Below are 21,570 nucleotides of genomic sequence, written 5' to 3'. Positions count from 1 at the left end.
TAAATCCCACTCTAGAATGAAAAACTTCAAATGGCCATACAGTTCTTCTCAGATTGATTGGAAACAGCAGTTGCTTCTTTAAGTTCATTAATGATGTATTTCCTAGTTGGCATTTTGCTAACACAGACCTGCATGCTCCAGACCTGCAAACTGCCAAATCGTCTGCTTTTATGGAGGTGCTCACACTTCCCCATGATCAGTTAATCAAGTGCATTTGATTCTCCTCTGGAAGCAGTAAGGGTGTATTTACAAGTCCAGACTTCACTTTTGATGAAATGCTGTGGCGGGACCATAAGACAGCTGTGCATGAACAAATGCCCACGTGCGTCAATGAAATTAAACAATGTTGTAAAGAAGAGTGGGCCAAAATTCCTCCACAATGATGCAAGAGACTGATAAAGTCATTCAGAAAACAGTTACTTCAAGTTATTGCTGCTGAAGGTCTTTCTAGAAGCTATTGAAGCATATGCTGTATACTGTGCCCACATTTTGGATTAGGGTTTGTTAGACAAATAACGACACAGTGTAATATTTCATGCTTTGTAGCTCATCTTTGATTGTAATACCATCATTTTAAAACCTGCTATGGACCAGATGATTTTTTATGGAGTCCTGATGTATAAAACAATTTATTTCAAACACATCTCAACATGCATAACTTAAAAATGTAAAAAACAAAAAATACTGTAAACAGCCTATGCTTTTGTTACTATTACAATACACCGCCATTAATTGTTGTATTTTGTAGTGCAGTGGTTAGCTGTTATCAGGTCGGTACCTGCTGCCATTCTGTGTGGAGTTTATAGTCCAAAGGCATGCATGAAGGTTAGCTGTTGAGTCTAAACTGGCCGTAAGTGTTTATGTTGTCAGTGTCTGCGTGTTAGCCCTGTGGCTGTCAATCGGTTCAGGGTGAATCCCACCTCTCACCCAGTGATAGCACAGATAGGCTTCAGCCTACAATAGATAGCCAGATAGCTAGATAGATAGAATGACTTGAATTATGCAACAGACTTGACAACCTGGATCCCATGGGAATGTCCCCTCTGTGACTCCCAGGGAATAGACGAAGAAGCCAGCTGGGGTCTGGACAGAAACATTTACTGATATGATCTAAAAAAAATAAACTCTTACACCTACTAAAATGTAATTAAACTATATGAAAGGATGCAAGACATAGCCTGGCTAGGATCTCTGCCACCTAGCCCATATAGACTAGTTATAAATAATGCTGGAACACATTCCCTGTAGGCTGAATTGCTGATGACAGTAAAATGGGGGAAAACTGTGTTGAAGCAGCTATATAAAGCTCTTTGGTGTCAAACCACATGTGGCTCTAATCCCTCGCCAGCATTTCAATATTCAAAGTACTCTTGATTAGCTGCTGTGGTAGTATCACTCAATGAAAGATACTTCTGAAATCTGTGTTACTATGACTGAGAATATTACTAGATGGAAAGTAGTTCAAAGCTCATTGAATGCTGCAAAAAATGGTTAATATAATGTTATATAAAAACAGACAACGATTTAATATGATAGCAGCAACATAATCTAGAGACAGATATTACTATATTGAAGTGAGGTATAAATAAATATATCCTATAAAGACACGCAATGTATTTTTTACAAGCAGACACTTCACAACAGTTTGTATGCCAGAGCAGTCTCTAGTCAGACAAATGAAAATAAAACCAGTTGAAAGCGCTGCTGAGTGACAGTACAAACTGATCCTGAAGTGTGATGGGACTTTATCCAATTACTGAGATGTGTTTTGTAGTAGCCCAAATGGAAGAGACACAACAGCCTTATCCTACAACCCATCCTTGTCATCCTGTGTAAAAAGCCCACGGCTGTAAGCCGTGCCCCAGTAGACGTTAAAAGACTGCATATATTAAAAATAATAATAATAATAAAAAAAATTTGCTAGCTACAGGTATTTTGTTAGTGCTACAGTCCTCAGTTGTATGTTGTAGTTCCAAGTGTGTGTGTGTGTTTTTTCTTAAAGCGTGGGCTATTATTCCTGATATTTTGGGCTCTTTGTCTGTTCTATAAATGCGCTGTAATACAAACACTAGAAATGGCAAAATTTTGAAATTCTCTATTATATCAAATGACAAGTTTATTGTTTTATTTTAGCAAAATTATTATCCTCAACTTCACTATACACATCAGTAAGACAGATATAATATGGGTAAAAACAACTCAACACATTTAGTCTTTTCGACATTGTCAAGGCAGCCTGATGAAGTCTAAACCGAGGATCAGAATGGAGAGGAAAGGTGATTTTGGAGGTGGCATGGTTGTTAGTGCCAGACGGGCTTGTTTCAAAAACTGCTCATTTGCTTGGATTTTCCCACACAACCATCTGTAGGGCTCACAGAAAATGGTATGAAAAAGAGAACATATCCAGAGAGTAAATTTCTCTGGTTGAAAATGTCTTATTTATGTTAGAGATCAGAGGATGGGCAGACTAGATGGCAACAGCAACTCAAACAATCACTTGTTAAATCCAAGGTATGCAGAACAGTACCTCTTGTACAGCAAACTGAATCTTGAAGCAGATGGGCTACAGCAGCATAAAATGATACCTGGTGCTACTCCTGTCAGCTAACTGAGGCTAAAAAAAACTGGACAATAGAGGATTGGAAAAACGTTGCAAGGAGTTTCCGTTTCTGCAGCAACATTCAAATTCTAGACTCAGAATTTGGCATAAACAGCATGAAAGCGTGAAGCCCTCCTGCCTTGTGTCAATGATTTAGTCTGGAGGTAATATAATGATGTAAGGAATACTTTTACTTTTACCAACAGAGCATCATTTAACACACCACCAGAATGTTGTTCCTGTTTGTCCATTTATGACCACAGTGTACCCATCTTCTGATGGCTGCTTGCTTCCAGCAGGATAGCACGCCATGTCACAAAGCTCAGATAATCTCAAACTGCTTTCTTGAGCATCACAATGAGTTCACTGTCCTCAAATGGACTCCACAGTCACCAGATCTCAGTATAACATAACATGAAGCTCTCATGTCAGTATGGACCAAAATCCCTGAGGAATGTTCACCTTGTTAAATCTATGCCATGAAGAATTAAGGCAGTTCTGAAGGCAAACCCACAACTAACAAGGTGTAACTAATGAAGTGGAAGGTGAATGTTTAGTGCATATAAATTTGTTATAATGTTATTTACTGCAACTGTGCTTTTCCTATGTACATTGTTTGTATTACAAGAGTGGGTCAGCATATTTAGAAAGCCTCCCCATACACATGTTATTCCCAAAGTCGGTTGCCATGACTTTAACAGCTTTAACCAGATGTTCATGTCTCTCACTTTATTGTTCACCTATGTTAAAGCTGCTGTTTCTACATCACCCTCCAGAAAGACTTTCATTTTGAGTTCAAACCTGAGAGAAAGAAGCTGTATGCAACATTAAACGTACTGACACATCATGTGCTTAGCTTCTCTTGGTTACAGTAGTTGCCTCTAGTCTATCCTGATTCATGAAGCAACATCACTGGACGACCTGGGGGGACAGGAGAGGGCCACTCTCATTTCCTGCTTCTGAACCCTTGGTAATTATCTCGGTGTGCCCAGAGGCCCCAGGAGAGAATGAATGACAGTAATGTTGTGTTTAAAAAAAACAGAATAGAGAAGTATAACAGATATAAAGATCTAATAGAAACACATGCTATGAAATATCACATTTATTTAGTTCTGCTCTTTCATAGGGATCATTATCTTCTGCTTCTCTGTGCATCCCGTACAGGTGGATGATTATGGTTTATTAAGCAATGGGCCCTAATGGATTTGATAAATTGATTACACAAAACACAACGCAACACATAATCCACATTGTTTCACTGTTAATTGCTGGTGTTTGGAGATAGTAGCTTATGTTTATCTCATTATTATGTAGCTGAAAGGTATTGGTGGTGTTGAGAGAATTTTAAAAAATTTAGTTTTAAAAAATAATAAGCATCTGAAAATAATACTTTAAAAACTATGTGCCATTTTCAAAATTAGATAAGTTGTCAATACAGGGTTCTTTCATAGTGAAAGTATCTACATCCAGGTAATCCTGGGAGACTTTGAGCACCACAAACTAAACACTAGTGAGTCCCATTATAATGGGATTACTCAATAGGTTACATAGAAGAAAAATAAGAGTCAGCAAAACTGGGTCTGTCCCGGCAGTGAAGTCATGAGAACAGACACAGAGCTGTGACTTCAGTCTCTCTGGTCTCCCCAGGGGTAGACTCAAATCTCTCAGTACCCTCCACTAATGCAGCTCTCCACTATGTAGAAGGCAGAGGGGATAAGATCACTCTGCCCAAATTCACCGCTGCACACACACACCTCACAGCTTCATAATCTCTCCAACCCTCACCTACCAAGACAACGCCAGGACGCATGGATCATCTCTTGTTGGCTGGCACAGGGCCGTCCCAGGACACAGACTTCGCTCTATCAGGACACCGTCTCCAGTGTCAGGCAGAATAAGGGTCTTTGTAGTCATAAACTCAATACAGGATATTCCCTAGCAGAAGTAGTTGGGTGGTTTTGATATAGAGAACAGTATCCCTTTTAGCATGAAATACAACTGAGTTCAAAAGTTAAAAGGAGATAGAGAAACCCCTGCCTGAGTAGAATTTTTTTAAATACCAGTGCCACTTTCAGCATTGTTCTGAATATATTTTCTTCTTGAGCATGTGCTTTGTGAGTAACCAGATTGTTTATTTATTTAAATCTAAATAAAGGAGCCATTTCCACATGTGCTCATAGTTTATTCCAGCCTTGTTTCTTTCTGGCTTTCTAAGAGTGTGAACTGTTGTAAAGACACATGTCCTGTTTTGCTTCTTTTTTTTCACCTCAACATTCTGACATAATAAACAAAATCCTGCTGAAAGGGACTGGACTGGCACACACAAAAGAGGTACACCGAGGTAGTGAATCACACAGCTGAATGAGGTGGTTATGTAAGACAACAATGCATTTCACTGTATGCATGGATGAAATAATCAAACAAAATAAATGAAACTTAGTTATATCAGGTATAACTTATGTCATCATTTTACAGCTAAAAGTACAAGAAAAAATCAGTTAACGTGGAAACAAACACTAGTTGTTACTAAGTTAAGTTTGGGTTTATTTTAGGTTTGTTATGTCATAAAAAAGCAATAATAATAACACCTACACACATGGGGCTGCTGAGATTTATAAGTAAATACATCATTGGCCTGGAAAACTGCAAGTATATCAGAAAAATTTGTTCTAAAAAATACCTAAAGCAAAAGCACTTATTAGCCATAAGGATTCATTTCAGAATATCACCAAATCAATATTGTGTAAACAAGTTTAATATGGTAGTTGTAGCTAGTTTTACTTGGTCTTCATACTGCTGAGTAAACTAAACCTAGCTAAAATCTCCAATAAATGAGGTGGTGTATAAAGTCCTGTATTTGCCTCCAAAATTTAAAGGAGTAGAAACAAAAAGTTGCATAACACAAAAAATACTAAGTCATGCCTCTGCAAGAACTATACTTTCCTTCATTTTCACTAACAAACAAAACGACACTGCAAACGGCTAACAAGACATCACAGGGGTCAGGCTAAAATAGCTGTTTATATTAGAAAATGATTCAGTTCTTTGGTTTCATGTTTTACCTTTAGCTGGAAGGCACAACAACATTTTTGCTGCCTTCATTTCCTTATGTATAGAAAGGGGTATAAATACAGTGGCCGAGCCATGATTCTTACCTTTGTAAACAGCGTCATCTGCTGCTAGTCGAGCGGAGCTCTGCCGGTATTCCCCTTCAACCAATCCGCGCGAAGAATACTGAAACGTCAGGAGATTAACCAATGAACGGGGACGTCTTTCAAAACAAAAACGTCGCTTCTTGCGTCGTGAAGCTGGGGTCCTATATAAACAAATATATTTTAGCGTAAGCTTCTAAAAACTCAAAGCGTCAGGTAGGTATCAGATTTAGCACCGCTTTAAGACTCGTTTTGGTGTTAATTTGTTGTGAAAACTGTTTGTTTTCTGTATCCGACAGGAGAAGTTTTCTTTAACTATTTCATTAGCAAATAGCATGAGCTAACGTAGCTAGGAAATAGTGTAAAATAAGCTTGAGTGTTACAGCGAAAAAACGAACAGTGACTGAATGGTGGCCATTTTTATTGATCTTTTCCCCCGCCAGGATGAAAATGGTCAATTTGAAGCAAGCCATTCTGCAGGCTTGGAAAGATCGTTGGAGTGACTACCAGTGGGCCATCAACATCAAGAAAAACTTCCCAAAGGGAGTAACATGGGACTATCTCAACCTTGCAGGTTGGTAGTAGTCTGTTTAAGTATACCGGTTCTTGTGTTTTCTAAAGTTGCTCTAACTGTTCCTTGTATATAATTCAGAGGCTTTGATGGAGCAGGCGATGATTGGACCATCCCCTAACCCACTCATCTTGTCTTATCTCAAATATGCCATAAGTTCACAGGTGAGATAAAGCACTTGTATTTATTTATTTTTTTTAAAAAGCAAATGAAAACGTGTGAAACTGAGAAGATTATCTAACCTTGTTGGTTGTTTCGCATGTTGTTATTTGTCTCCTCTCTTGCCATAGATGGTGTCTTATTCCAGTGTGCTTATGGCTATCAGCAAGGTAGTTTTCTGCATGATAATACTCAATGCAAAATTATTTTTACTATAAGAAAATGTGAATGATCTTAATACTTGTCTTTTCTGTGACAGTTTGATGATTTTTCCCGGGAGCTCTGTGTCAAGTCACTGTTAGAAATAATGGACATGTTCTGCCATCGCCTTAGGTATGTTAAGTGTTTCTAATGCATCTGCATGAATCTAATTCACGTCTTTTAAAATTCTGATGGATGCAGAAATGTTTTTTAGAACCAAGGTTTGCAGAAGAGCATCTCTAAATGCACAACACATCAAACAACACGACAAACCATGAAGCCGATGAGATCCAGCCCTGTACTAGCAAGGTGTACCTAATAAAGGGACCAGTGAGTGTGTATCTTGTTTAAAATGTCACTGCTTCTTGTCTCTTATTGATCCAGCTGTCACGGAAAAACAGAGGAATGCATCGGGCTTTGTCGGGCTCTGCTGGCAGTGGTAGTGTGGCTGCTGCAGGGCTGCGCGTGGTACTGTGAGAAGCTCAGAGAACTGGGTCCATCAGCCAGCACAGAGACCAGTCTTGGAGCCTGCCAGGAAAGGCTCCAGAGTCTGATGAACAGCACCAAGAACAGAGCTTTGGTCCACATTGCCAGATTGGAGGACCAAGGTATAGAAGTGTGTGTGGGTATTTGTTTACACACAGGGTTGTGCTCAGTGAAGTCTGGCTGTAATCTGCTGATGTATCAGTACAATAGTGTATAAATTACCCGAGGCTCTATTAACATGCTCTCAAAAGTTTATTGGCAGTTTATTTACCTTTTATATTAAGTAATTCTAAGGCAAACACCTGCATATGTGTGGAATCTGGCAATTGGCAAAATTATTGGCAGTCAGCCATAGTGATTCAAAAATTTCACTTAAGCTAAAACTGTCATTTTTGGCCAAATCTTGAATGTGTGTTTTTGTGCCGAGCGTGGCATCTAAACACTGTTTCTGCTGCTGCTTTTCCTCCACAGGTTCCTGGAGCAATGTAGAGCAAGCTGTGCTTAATTTGACAGATGGTCTTAGTAGTGTGACTAACTCAAAACTGCATACTAAATTAGAGGAGAGCTTGTCACTAGTAAAAAGGTGAGGCTGACATGTTAATAATGAGCAAATGATCCTAATTTGACAATAGTTTCAAGCGTCCCATCTGACTTCTTTGTGCCGATTTCTTCACTCTCTTCTTCAGTATTCCCCTGATGCTGTCTGAGCAGAGTGACCCTCCAGTTTATGCCTCTTTTCCATCAGTTCATGCCTTCATCATGCTGGAAGGCACTATGAATTTGACAGGAGAGATACAGCCACTGGTGGAGCAGTTAATGATGATCAAAAGAATGCAGGTGAATACTAAGCTGTGGAAAAAAACTGTAAAAATTTAGACTGTCAGATTTTATAAGACAAAGGAATTTCATTACACACAAAAAAGAAAATGTTCAGCTTTTGGCCAAAGTATTACGCAGCCTTTCCTGGTGAGGTTTTGTGTGATGCAAATGGAATCTTTCTATTCCCATCAGAGAATCCCTGCTCCCCTTTTTGTCCTGGAGATATGGAAAGCTTGCTTCACTGGCCTCATTGAGTCACCAGAGGGCACAGAGGAGCTTAAATGGACTGCTTTTACTTTCCTTAAGGTTAGATCCACTTCAACGAGGAAAACTTGGTCTTCTGTTGTCTTTTTGTCTGTCTTTTGCTGCTTTTACTTGTTGTTTATATCATTGCCTGCTTCCTTGACTCTGTTTGTTGTGGATTTTTATTGTAGTTTAGAGAAGGAATAGTGTGCAAAATTTTGTGCGGTGATTTTTAAATCTCCCCTCTGAGCTGTCTGCATGAAACTGATTTGGTAGTAATATTACTGTCTACCCTTCACAGAAATCAGATGAAATTAACTTGTGATTTCTTAATCTCAGATCCCACAAGTTCTACTCCGACTAAAGAAATATCCTCAGAGTGACAGAGGACAGGTAAAGTAAATGCCTGACTGATCTTTGTATTTGAAGTTAACACCTAGATATTGAGCGCTGGGTGTGTAATGTCATAAACTGTCTTTGTCACTTTCAATCGTTGCAAACGTTTTTCCCAGGATTTCATGGAGGATGTGAACATAGCATTTCAGTACTTACTTAAGCTTACGCCACTCCTGGACAAAGCAGATCAGAGATGCAAGTAAGTGTTCGTAAATGTCACTGGAGATGCCCCTGATCTCATAATAAGATAACACAAGCAGCTATAGCTACTAAGCCTGGTTCTGCCGTAGGCTTCTTCCTGTTAAATGGGAGTTTTTCCTTCCCAGTGTCGCCAAGTGCTTGCCCATAGGAGGTCATCTGATTGTTAGGGTTTCTCTGTATTACTGCAGGGGTCTTTACCTTATAATATAAAGCACCGTGAGGTGACTGTTTTTGTGATTTGACATTATATAATTGAGTTGAACTGAAATGGCAGTAATTAAATATCTTTTATATTCAGGTGCTGCCGTCTGTGACATTGTTAAAGCGGCTATTATTAGAATTATTACCCATCTTCCATTTATCATCTTGTATTCTAATAGTATAGCTGTTTATGTTTACCTGTATATACCAAGTTCAACGATGTTCCAATTTTTTTAATTTTTTTCCCTTTTGCTTCTTTATGTAGCTGTGATTGCCTTGGAATGCTCCTGACAGAGTGTAATAAACTCGGGCTGCTGTCGGATTCAAATACAGTTAACCTCACATCAAAGCGGTATGGGTTTCTCTGCTATCAGAAAACATGCGATTATGGATATTTTAGGACAAAGATTACCTATATTTCTTTTTAAAAATTTTAATTATATTGATGAGAAATGAGAATGGAATTTTATCCTCTATATTCATGTCATTTCCCCCAACACCTCCATCCTATCCCCATCCTCTTCCCCGTCCCTTTTTATCCTTCTCCCCCTGCAAATTTGATTCAGGACCGAGGACAGGGAGTTCGCCCCCAGGCTAAAGACTGCAGAAAATGCTAACATCCAGCCTAACCCAGGCCTCATCCTGAGGGCGGAGCCCACTGTTACCAATATTCTCAAGGTAGCACCCCATAACCATGTTTGAATTGTGCATGTTTTTAATTAAATTATATCAAAATGCAGATGTAGTGTTGGCCATTGACAGAAGTGCCAAAGAAGGTTCAGAGAATCATGTATATGATTGTAAAAGTGATCCACAACCAATGAGACCTAATGTCTGAAAATATCAGAATCAATGTGTTTTAAAGGTCACAACATTACAACAGCTTAGTGTTTGTTTGTTTTTTAAAAATACGAGTATAAGTTTTCCATCTTTGTTCATTAGACAGTAGATGCAGACCACTCTAAGTCTCCTGAGGGTCTGCTCGGTGTTCTTGGCCACATGTTGTCTGGGAAGAGCCTAGATCTGCTCCTGGCTGCAGCAGCAGCCACTGGGAAACTCAAATCCTTTGCCCGGAAGTTCATTAAGTGAGTAAATTACGCTTTTGAACTTTTAGTAACAAGAACTTTGTAAGACCGGCAATGTTCAAGTGTTGGGAGATTATGTGCAACGTCATCTTGAACGTGAAGTTTTCGTGTGTTACTGTGTAATGTTTCATCCCCCTGTTTTGTTCCAGGCTTAATGAGTTTCCCAAGCACATCAGCGGGGAAGGATGTAAGTTCAAATACAAGAGTGGCATGTTCCGAATAGGGAATTTCTTCTTTCATTCACACGATCTTTCAGTGGGATACTAACACTGTGGATGTTCTCCTCCTTTCCGTTAGCCAAGTCTGCGTCTGTACGGGCTCTGCTCTTCGACATCTCCTTCCTCATGCTCTGCCACGTGGTGCAGACATATGGATCTGAGGTTAGTTCAGTTTGACAAAGTTCAAGTGCACAAAAACAGCCCAGGAATGGCTTTATTGCAGCTCGCTGGACGGCTTTGGAAAATGTAACAGAAGACTTTCTGTTTTCACAAGTTTTAAAACTTTTACTACTGATAAAGACATTGCCCATCGTCATTCATACTGCACTGTTATAATTAGGTAATAGATGTGTATGAAATGTTTTTTTTCACTGCATACTATAGAAATTACTTTATTTATATATAATTTTACAGTGAATCCACTGTTTAAAAAAACAGTTTTTGTGAATTAACGAAAGCTTTTATACTTACAGGGCAATAATTACACAGAGCTGCCAACAATTCCAATGTCATTTTACACATCTCTTACAATTTAAGCCCAAAGAGTTTTAAATTTAATTTAATTTTAGAATTTCTTTAATTTACAACTGCAACATTTCTTTATCTTGACAAAATATTTTTTTTAAAAAGAGAATTTTTCCTTTTTCTTTTATTAAGAGATCTCAGGAGTTAAATGTGTAGTTAAACTTCTTTATGCTGACAGAAAGGGGATTTCTCTGGTAGGCTGTATGTGGCCCTGCGATGTAAAAATTAGTTTTATGTCGTTGAAAATTCAAGTCTTAACTATGTTAATTGTGGACAGACTTACTTTGCATCTGTATTAAGCAACAAGGCTTTTTTGCATATTAAAATATTCTATAAAGGTCTTCGCTAGCGTTAAAAAAGGGAGAAAAATGTGGTGGTCACCTCAAAATAATAAACAGTAGAGATACTGTCTTTTTGAGCAGATTGTGATCAGCTGACTTTTGTCCAGGTGATCCTATCAGACCCCAGTCCTTCAGGAGAGACGCCCTTCTTCGAAACGTGGCTGCAGACATGTATGCCTGAAGAGGGCAAGACTCTGAACCCAGAAAACCCCTGCTTCAGACCCGAGCCTGGGAAAGTGGAGAGCCTAGTGACCCTGCTGAACAACTCATCAGAGATGAAACTAGTGTGAGTGAAATCTGTAAATGAATCATTTACAGTCAGTGCAGATGTTGCCTGGCATTGCTGCGGTAATTAACTTTAGATCTTTTCTTTAGATGGTGGCATACTCAACCCCGTCATGAAGTTGCTTAACACCCTGAACTTCATTTACATGCCTGAATAACAATTACGATAGACGTAAAAGAGCACAGTTTTTTACTGTACTGTATTTTTGTTTGACATAAATGTTTCTGATTTTAACTTGCACTTAGTGTTTAGAAATGTCTTAAACGTGGCCAGCAATGCTCTGAATGTGGGTTTTTTTTCCTAACCTTGTGACAGGCAGGTGAAATGGCATGAGATCTGCCTTAGCATTCCAGCGGCCATACTGGAAGTCTTGAATGCATGGGAGAATGGTGTGCTTTCTGTAGAGGCGGTCCAGGTTTGTCTAGCTTCACTATTTTTCCTTCCTGTGGGTAATAAAGATTTCTTGTGGTTTCCTAAGTATCTCATGTCTGTGAAGGTTCTCAGTCATCCAGGTGATCGTAGTCAAAGGTGCTAGCAAAGAAAAGAGTCTTAAAGAAGTCCAGATGCTTTTCTTTGCAAGCTCCTTTGACTAAGTATCTCATATGATTTTCAGGTTTCAACCCTTCCCACCCTTGTATTTCGTTGAGTCATGACTTGACATTTTCCACTGAATATGTCGAGACTACTTGAGTAAAAAAAAAAAAGCTGTGAAAACGCGCATCATTAGTGACGTCTAATAGGTGTAGCCAACTTGTCGCTTCTTCCCTATTCCTTTCAACTTTGTTTTCTAATGCAAAGTGGGAGGATGCCCATTTTAGTCAGAATTCGACCGTCTCTAACCCTTCCTTCTCTTCATTCTGCTAATCACATCCTTCCTCTTTCCTGGGTGCTGCCATTGCAAGCGTAGAAGATTACTGACAATATCAAGGGCAAAGTGTGCAGCATGGCCATCTGTGCGGTTGCATGGTTGGTAGCCCATGTCCGGATGCTTGGAAGAGATGAGAGGGAGAAGCCCCAGACTATGATCCGGCAGCTTGTAACGCCACTTTATGGGGAGAACACTCTGCAGTTTTACAATGAACGGTACAAACGCATAAAGAGCACATCCACACCAGCACCCACCGACTTTATATTTTACAAATTCTGAGAAATTTCCTTGTTCTGGATTCAGTTTGATTCTCCGTCTCTCATCACCCGAGTTAAAAGTAACATCATTTTCTTCCACAATCTCACCAGCGTGATCATAATGAGCTCCATCATGGAGCACATGTGCGCCGATGTCTTCCAACAGACGGGTGCCACCCTGCGGTCCCCAGTGGAGGGCCAGGAGCCGATCCCCTACCGCAACCTGCTGCCACCCAAAGAACCCATCCATACGGCCCTCAGCAAACAGTTCCAGGCAGTGCTGCGTAAAGGCTGGGTGGACAGCCGAGCTCTGCATCTGTTCGAGAGTCTTCTCAACATGGGAGGTGTCTTCTGGTTCACTAACAATCTGGTCAAGGTACGCGGATAAAAGGTCTGATGGTTTATGCAGTGACCATCGGCAACACTATCGATCTTTAAAGGCGAATGATTTTTATTTATTTATTTTTTAACTTGAAGATTTTCTTTATTGGCTTCCTTGATGTGTTACAATTTTACTTGAGCAACCGTTAGCCAGAAACGTAGTTAAATTTTGAAATTTAAGCAGAAAAAGTGAGAACATTGAGCCAGAGCAAAGACGTTAGTGAAACCAATGTGGTTACATTAGATAAAGAAAAGCTTTGCATGCATTAATTTCCTCATAAAATGTTGACGAATATGTGATGTATTTATGTACTTGTTTTTTTACCCAAGCCTGTAGCGGTTTCTTTGCACGTCATTGACCTTAAATAGTGTTCGTAGGAGTCCGTGTTGTCGGTTGTGCAAACATTTGTGCATAAAACACTGTTGACATTATTCCGTTGCACTAATGGTCACTAATCTCATTTTATTCAAATCAATGTCCAGTTTTTGAAAACATGAAACTGTTTCTTAACACAGGAACTGTTAAAGGAGACACGGCAGGAGTGGGCCAATCGAGTGGTAGAGTTACTCTACAGCATCTTCTGCTTGGACACCCAGCAGATCACCCTCACGCTGCTAGGTACCATACTGCCCAATCTACTCACAGACTCCGCCCACTGGCGCAGCCTGGCAGACCCACCTGGAAAGGCACTGGCCAAGTAAGAGAAGCTTAATACCCTAAGGGCAGCAGTCGCTGTGGCGTTTTTGACTTCCGGTTTTGACTTTTGTCTCTGGATGTCCCCTCAGGCTGTCTGTGTGGTGCGCACTCAGCTCTTACTCCTCTCACCACAAAGGTTCTTTCTCAGCTCGCCAGCGCAAAAGGCAGAGAGAAGATATTGAGGTAAAGAAGCTCTTTAAAAATAAAAATTTTAAAACTTGGTAAAATTAGGAGAACGTGTTTTCTGTAAGAGGACGTGTTTGAGTGTAAAAATACTGACATGATTCCTTTATTATTCCCTGCAGGACTACAACAGCCTCTTTCCCTTGGATGACACTCAACCATCTAAACTCATGCGGCTGCTCAGCTCCAACGAGGATGAACCTGTAGCCCTTTCCAGTCCAGGTTAGGCCCCTTTGTGCCTGGATTTGAATACACCGTCAAATGATAAAGCCTGTGGTTTACAGATGTCTGAGCTGGGGATGATAATGGTGGTAATACCAGAGAGTTTCAGAACTGTAACAGCAAGTTACTTCTAGTAAGCACTTAAAATGCTTTGTGAACTGGTCTTCCTCCTCATTAATTATCCTTCAAGTGCATTGGCTGCCAGCAGGTTCTAACTTGAACGCTGCCATCCAGTGCTTCTTGCTTTGAGCGATTGTGCAGTTAGCATACCCCTTTCACCCTGCTATTCACATGACTTAAAGTAATGAGCATTTATATTAACTGCTATGGAAATTTTCCCTTGTTTAGTTTTACACAGAAACCCCCACACAGGATGTCAAACTTCAGTGTTGCATGACTTAGGAAAAAAGTGCTTTGATGTTAAGACTGAAAGTGACACTGGTTTTCTTGCTACGTAAAGTCAATCATTTAGAAACCGTTCATCAACGCCGGATGCCTCACTTTATAGACTTTTTAAAATTTTATTATGAATAAAATACATCTTTTAGCGCAAGGAGAAAGAAACATTTATTTTCCATGTTAAGAAAAAAAATCAGAATTAATTTATTTTGTTAAAAAAAAATCATCTTTTCATTTTTAGTATCATTGAAATGTCTTATTCCAGGAATTATGATTATGATGTAAGATTGCAGTGGAAACCAACCGTCAACGGATCCTTAACTTCCTTTTTCACATCCTCTAGATTTTTAAATGGTTTTTTTTGTTTGTTTTTTGGGGGGGGAGCATAAAATTTCCTCGAATGACTAAATTAGTAGAACGAAAATGAAACTTGTCAACTCATCCATCACATCTTCCTTGTCTTCCTGCAGGAGACCGGTCTATGAGCAGCTCTCTATCTGCCTCACAGCTCCACACTGTCAACATGAGGGACCCCCTCAACCGAGTCCTGGGTGAGAATCTTGCCAGCATCTCTTTTCTCTCATCCCCATTTCTTTCATAGAAATGTCTAAATTACGATGAACAAATTCAAGAAAAATCCTGAATTAACTAATCAGGGAAACGATTTGATGTGAAACTGGAGAGGCTGGTATGTTGCTGTGATTAAAGCCACAAGATCTCCAATTCTGAAGGCCCAATGGGACCTCATCCAGCCCTTGAATATGTTTGCAAGGCCAAACACAGAGCTAAGACACTCATTATTTTCATGTAAAGTGAATTTTAGTGTGATGTTTGTTTGTTTGTTTTCAATCAAAGTCACGCTAAAAGAAATGTCTGACATTACTGAGAATTATATTTTGCATGTTTAAAGTTAGCAAGAATGCTATATGTTATATGAATGTGACTTTTTAAAATTTGCATGATTTAAAAAAATATATATATATATTAGAAAGAACCTTTTTTTTGCCTCTGCAAAACAACACAATAGATTTTAGACCAAAACGTTGTAATTAAAGTGCAAAAGCTTTAAGCTTTCATTTAAGTTTAACAAAAGTATTACATCAACTGCTTAGGAATTGCAACCATTTTTATTCATAATGCCCATTTTCTGAGGCTTGGAAATAATTGGATATTTACTGAAAAGCAGATTCATGACTAGGTGAGGCCTGTTTCCTCTTTATATCATGACACACTAACAGTTTATAATATCTGTAGTTGATTCCATGCGTTGAACTTGTATTTGTCTTATCACTGGAGCTTTCACAATGAAGTCCAAAGAGATGCAAGCAGAGAAGACTTTCATTAGACTAACGGAAATCAAAATAAAACTTAGAGAGATGGTGAAAAAAAAAAAAAAAAAAAGCATGAAGTGGTCAACTCAGCAAAACCAAACAGTGTTAAAGACCACAGAAGAAAACAAAAGTGCGTGATCACAGAATTATTTCCTTTAAGCATATAACCACATCAAAAACACATTGAGGATGTAGGCGTAGCATTTAAAGGTCTACCATCAAGAGACACCTTCGTCAATGGAAAATTTGTTGATGGTGTGACTGCTGATGGAAGTAGCAGGATGAAGTGTTAAATGCATGGGGCTGTGCTGTCTCTCAGAATCAGCCAAAGTCTGCAAAACTGATTAGTCAGCATTTCACGATGCAAATGGATAATGACCCAAAGCATGCTGAAAAAAACAGCCCAAGAGTTTCTCGAGGCAAAGAAGCGGGATATTCTTCAGCGGCCAAGTCAGTCAACCCAAGTGAGCACTGCAGAGAGACCCACTAATAAGCGGCAATTGAAGGCGCTTGCGGCAATCAGTATAGTTAACTTTATGTTAGTTTGTCCAATTACTTTTGAGCACCTGAAAATGGGGCACCATATATTAAAATGGATGTCATTCCTAAATGTTTAATGCACTACTTGTGTTAAGCTCTTTAAATTCAAAGTGAAAGTCTTCTTTCCAGTCAAGTATTTCAGATTATTTGGCTGAAAATCCACTGTGGTGTTATTAAAAAGGCACAAAAAAGGGTTATCATCCAAACTTTCACGGGCCAAACGATAAACACGACAATGTCTGGGTTTCTGGGGTGGGACCACCTTGGGTCAACCACCTTCCGTGTATGCTCATTTAAATTAAGATCTGGGGTTCTTAGGCTTTTTGTTATTTACTCGAACCTTTGTCGAGCAGTTTCTGCAGTGTGGCAGAGTGCAGTGTGCTGCTTTGGGAAACTGCTGTCATCAGGGAGTGCCATTACAACAAATGAAAGCGCTTGATCAGCAATAACATTTAGAAAGTTGATTGGGTTAATCTGGACGTAGCCTTTTTTGTTAGATCCTCTCCTGATGAACAGATTTGCTTACCTGGATGATTAAACATGCATCAAAACATTTAGATGGGTGGTTCATGCCAAAGAATGCTAACACCCAGCCCAACAGTGCACTGCAGCTACTACTCATCTTGTCAGTGGTGTTGATATTGGGGATGATTTGATTTGGGATATAAAATAATTCAGCAGGATAGTACTTACCATCTGTTCTCTTTCTTTTAGCCAACCTTTTTCTCCTCATTTCCTCCATCCTTGGCTCAAAGATGGCTGGACCTCACACCCAGTTTGTGCAGAGCTTCATGGAGGAGTGTGTTGAGTGTCTGGAGCAGGGAAGCCGTGGGAGCATCCTGCAGTTCATGCCTTTTACAATGGTGAGTTATGAGCTGTGAGGGGAGAGGCCAGACAGGTGGAGATAAAGGAGGGAGAAGGATGACTGCTTCTTTAGATATTATCGGGAAGGGTTCAGGAATCCTGCTTACAAGTGTTCTACTGCCTTTAAAGACTGAGTGTTCTGATAAGATCAAGAGGGAGTCTGAAGGTCATAGCACAGATGCTTCTTGCATTTGCAAGAGATATTAATCACTCCTACAAGCTTCGAAATGTTAGGGTTGCCACATTTTCAAAACATGTGCAGAGTTTGAAATGGAATAAAATGCCAAGAACAAACCAGAATTGATAACAGAAAGGAGAAAAAAAGAGTAATGGACAAAAAATGGTAAATGGCCTGTATTTGTATAGCGCTTTACTAGTCCCTAAGGACCCCAAAGCGCTTTACACATTCAGTCATCCACCCATTCACACACTGGTGATGGCAAGCTACATTGTAGCCACAGCCATCCTGGGGCGCACTGACAGGCAAGACAGAGGCAACTTAGCTGATTTAGTGGAACATCTTTTTCTAGTTCTGAGAAAAAGTATTTCTTAATTCTTTTCTTTTGTTCTAGTTACATTTTACAATAAGTGTCCCATGAAAACCAGATCAAGGGTCAGGAACACACCCACTCAAAAAAGAATGACAATTAGCCTTGAGCAACACAATAAAATTCTTACTGTTTCTTGGGAAATACCGCCTCTCAGAATAACAGTTACTTTTCTTTTTTCTTCTGCACATTTAGGTTTACGAGTTGGTGAAGCTGCCCGCTCTGGCCAAACCTAAAGTTGTGCTTGCAATCACTGACCTGACTCTGCCGCTGGGGAGACGTGTAGCTGCCAAAGCCATCTCTGCTCTGTGAGGCTCGGGTTTAAATTTACCTCCGAAATAAATCGAGGCATCGACGGATTTATCTTCTGTTGGTGGGCAACAAAAGCCCAGCGGAGGGCTGAAAACAGTTTGCAAGAGCTCTGGACTCACATTGTTTTGATATTCTTTTATATATTTTTTTTCACACTTGTAAATAATTTTGGAATAAATAAAGAAATCAGACAGAAAATCTTTTTTGCTTGCCTGTGTTTATTGGTTGCATTTGTTTTGTGAGTTTTTGTGACACATCATGGTGAAATGGCACCTCTGTGTTTTTTGAGTTTCAGTAACATGATGTGTGGCCGCTGTCGTTGTTGTCCCTTGAGTCAGAATGATCACATGCTAGCCAGCCCAACACATGACACCATACACAAGGCACTGTGGGTCATCTCTTGTCACAGTCATACACCACTTGCAACACTTCTTAAAGGACATCCGTCTGGTTCAGTAGCGGAAATAATGACAGCAAAGTCCTTATTTCACCCTTTGTTGCACTTCTCTATTAGAGTAGTAACTTCACTGGAAGTTCAGGTTTCATTTTATTGTTTTGTATAATTATGCATGTTTTTTCACAAAGAGGTACAAATGTTTTTCAGAAAATGTTTTTTTTTTATTAAAAAATAAGAAAATACAGACATTATTATTATAATTTAAATAAAAATAATACAAAAATATACAATTTTACTCATGTTCTGCTGTTGGTATCGATTAACGTGCCACCAACACCTTAAATCAACTGTCAAATACCTTAATGTACTGCTTTATAGAGCATTAGTCAATTGTGTTAACATTTCCTTAGTTTTAACCTGTGAAAATAAATAGTCCAGTCCAGTTCTGTTAATAAATATATAAATATGAAATGCAAATACAAAAATAAATAATGCTTTCACAGATCAATAAATACCATAACGTACATTTTGGACATGAGCCAAAAGCAAAGTGTGACACTTTTTGGTCAGGACTCTGTCTCCACCTCTGTGCTGCGGTCCAGAGTCCTGAGGAAGCGGACCAGGTCCTGAATGTAAGACTGGAGGTCCACCAGAGTCAGGTGTGCTGCCACCTGAAATTCATAATCTGCTGGTAGATTTAAGGGCGCGGAGGGTTTGGTGGGGTGTGGTGAACCTTGTGGATGGACAATTTTTAACATCTAAAAAAGCAAAACAAAATGATTTTAAGCATTAAGAAGATGCAACATGCAAAAACAATTTGTCAGACTGGCTGCAATTTAGCAAAATTCTACCTCTTTGATCTGAATGGCGAGGTCTCGTACATCAGCCATTAGCTCGGTGACTCTATCTTTGTTTGCCAGCCTGGGGTAGTTTTTGAGGGAGCTCAGCAAGGCCCGGTACGTCTGCAGACCCTCATAGAGCTGTCTCAAACCGTCCTCCTTATGGAAGAGAGAGAGAGAAAAACAAACTGGTCATCGTGTCTGCTTTTAGACTCTCAAAGCATGATGACAGTTCACTCTCAAAGAATGCTTACCAAAGTGACGTTTTCTGACAGGGCTTTGATATGAGGAGCAGAGGGGATGCCAAGCCTGGACCTCATGATCTCAAACTGCGCATTATCTGTGGAGTTCAGCTGCAGAGTCTACGATAAAAGAAATAACATCAAATGGTTAAGGATGTATAGCAGCGAGGAATTCCAAAGCAAACACCAGTTGGAGGGTGGGGGGCAGTGAAGGCAACAGCAGATCGTTAAATTAATGCACTAAAATGTCACATCCTAAAAACTAGACCAGAAATATTTGTCCTGTGTTCTTACAAGATGCTGAGTCATTAAGAGACTTTTATTTGTGGTTTCAGAAATACTCAAGTAAAATCCAGCTGTGTAAAAACAACGAAAAACATGCCAGATGTTGATAACTCAGTTGCCTGTCATCTAAAAACAAAAAAACATTGACAGACATGTGCTGTTTCTTTTCCAGAGACTGTTCATATCAGTCATTACAGCTACATAAACGCATTTCAGATACAAACGCCGCTGACTGACAGGCTCGACCGCGCAGGCTCCTTACGCTGACAGCACATTATCAAACACAAGTCATGACGCAGAAGCTTTAAAGAAATCAGGAAAAACTGCATTAGTGTGTCTCACCTCCGTCTTAATGCAGGATTTGTGTGTTTCGGGGATCGAGAGAAGGATCTTCTCTGTCAACTGCTTGCAGTTCTGTACAATCTTTTGAAATTCCGGACCTTCAACAAGTGCGCTTCTTTCCGGCAGAGGTGCGCTGAGGGCGAACGTGGCCATGTAGCAAGAAATAGCGAAAACTGCAAAAAGGAGAAGCAAACAAAACAAAAATTAAAAAACAAACAAACAAGGCATCAGCGGCGTAACATAGAAACAACCCCGATATTCATCCAGTATGCTGTGTGGAGGCAGAGAACAAAAGGCAGAACAAAGCCTCCTCTCAACCGGTCCTCTCTGCTGCAGATTTGGGCATGTCCCCCCTTGGGGCTAAATATGTGCAGCAGTTGAGAACAGCCCGTGTAATGTGAAGCTTGAGCCAAAAGTAACTGCAGTAGATCAGCATGGTGGAAAAGAAAGCCCGAGCAGATGTTTTAAAAAGCACCAGATGTTAACACAGAATAAAAGCCCTATTAATGAATCAAAACATCTGGTGCTTCTAAAACAAACCTGCCTTTCTATCAGTCAGAGATGTCTGCTTGTCCAAAGGCTGATCCTTTGAATTTTTCTTGTAGCTTCCTCTACAGACTCTACAGAGTGTTTTCGCTCTCTGGGGACGATCAGCAGAGAGGAGAAATCAGTATTCTGTAAGGATTGCCTCACTACTCACCAGTCAGAATGTGCATGGCCTCTGCTAGGAAATGCCTTAAAGTATTGACCTCTAGTGAACACCATCAATGATTTATGGTACGCTTATATATGTAAAGCTGGACCGTGTGGAGGAAATTCCCCCAATTACTCATCCGATGGTGTTTCCATTAAAAATGTAAACGTTTGCACTTTAAAAAAAAAAAAAAAATTAAATACAAATTGTTGGTCCCAATAAGTGAGTAGTAATTTAATCAAGTTCACACTAAAAAAAATTTTTTGTTTTTTTTAAGCATTTTTAGCATTTTAGCAATAACAATAATAACAATAATAATAACAATAATAATAATAATAAGTATTATTATTACTATTATTAATATTATTAACAATAATAATAATAATACATTTAGGAACAAAATAAAACAAAAAATAAATAAATAAAACACTTGTTTTAAAAAATATGAAAAATGTTTGAGTCACATTCAAATATAAAATAACTAAATTGAAAAACGGACACAATATGAAATAAATCTAAATAAATAAATAAATAAATAAATAATAATAATAACAGTAATAATTAAAAAGTAAATTCAAAAAGTCGTAATGAAATTTGTTAAATGGATGGACCTGATTTTTATTTATTTATTTATTCATTTACTTATTTATTGTAACAAAATATTTTTTTAAAAGAAAGAAAGAAGA

General features: G+C 39.2%; 2 protein-coding genes across 3 annotated transcripts; one reads left to right on the top strand and one right to left on the bottom strand.

Moving 5' to 3' along the window:
- The first annotated feature begins 5,854 nt into the window (after window positions 1–5,854).
- med24 (mediator complex subunit 24) lies at window positions 5,855–18,285 on the top strand. 2 transcript variants are annotated; one of them, XM_085416042.1, is made up of 26 exons: window positions 5,855–5,967; window positions 6,195–6,325; window positions 6,404–6,486; window positions 6,613–6,651; window positions 6,741–6,814; window positions 7,067–7,290; window positions 7,640–7,751; window positions 7,855–8,005; window positions 8,180–8,293; window positions 8,570–8,623; window positions 8,743–8,825; window positions 9,294–9,380; window positions 9,607–9,706; window positions 9,971–10,113; window positions 10,263–10,300; window positions 10,411–10,493; window positions 11,305–11,483; window positions 11,799–11,898; window positions 12,391–12,566; window positions 12,720–12,984; window positions 13,506–13,687; window positions 13,776–13,869; window positions 13,992–14,091; window positions 14,961–15,041; window positions 17,076–17,224; window positions 17,969–18,285. In XM_085416042.1, the coding sequence occupies exons 2-26, from the start codon at window positions 6,196–6,198 to the stop codon at window positions 18,083–18,085; spliced, it is 2,958 nt and encodes a 985-aa protein (XP_085272168.1). In that variant the 5' UTR covers window positions 5,855–5,967; window position 6,195; the 3' UTR covers window positions 18,086–18,285. The 2 variants fall into 2 exon arrangements, with proteins under 2 accessions (XP_085272168.1, XP_085272167.1); XM_085416041.1 differs by having other exon boundaries at window positions 9,595–9,706.
- Window positions 18,286–18,398: 113 nt separating this feature from the next.
- csf3a (colony stimulating factor 3 (granulocyte) a) lies at window positions 18,399–20,988 on the bottom strand. Its single transcript, XM_085416043.1, has 5 exons — window positions 20,891–20,988; window positions 20,191–20,363; window positions 19,576–19,683; window positions 19,334–19,480; window positions 18,399–19,240 (listed from the first exon to the last, which is right to left on the bottom strand). The coding sequence occupies exons 1-5, from the start codon at window positions 20,904–20,906 to the stop codon at window positions 19,049–19,051; spliced, it is 636 nt and encodes a 211-aa protein (XP_085272169.1). The 5' UTR covers window positions 20,907–20,988; the 3' UTR covers window positions 18,399–19,048.
- Between the last annotated feature and the right edge of the window lie 582 nt (window positions 20,989–21,570).

This window comes from Rhamphochromis longiceps, linkage group LG8, assembly GCF_057381845.1.
Source record: "Rhamphochromis longiceps isolate RC_006_pf linkage group LG8, R_longiceps_female_GT1.1, whole genome shotgun sequence".
NCBI classification, from domain to species: Eukaryota; Metazoa; Chordata; class Actinopteri; order Cichliformes; family Cichlidae; genus Rhamphochromis; species Rhamphochromis longiceps.
The sequence above is the reverse complement of the archived record's forward strand: the minus strand, read 5'-3'. Positions and strand labels throughout refer to the sequence as shown.

Bases quoted from the DNA above. Each gene is read 5' to 3' on its own strand.
- med24 (XM_085416041.1), top strand. From the start codon at position 6,196: ATGAAAATGGTCAATTTGAAGCAAGCCATTCTGCAGGCTTGGAAAGAT. The intron at 6,326-6,403 runs GTTGGTAGTAGT...TATATAATTCAG, and splicing joins GGACTATCTCAACCTTGCAG to AGGCTTTGATGGAGCAGGCG. The intron at 9,707-9,970 runs GTAGCACCCCAT...TTTGTTCATTAG, and splicing joins CTGTTACCAATATTCTCAAG to ACAGTAGATGCAGACCACTC.
- csf3a (XM_085416043.1), bottom strand. The intron at 19,684-20,190 runs GTGAGACACACT...CTTTTATCGTAG, and splicing joins AATCCTGCATTAAGACGGAG to ACTCTGCAGCTGAACTCCAC. The intron at 19,241-19,333 runs GTAGAATTTTGC...TTGCTTTTTTAG, and splicing joins TCGCCATTCAGATCAAAGAG to ATGTTAAAAATTGTCCATCC.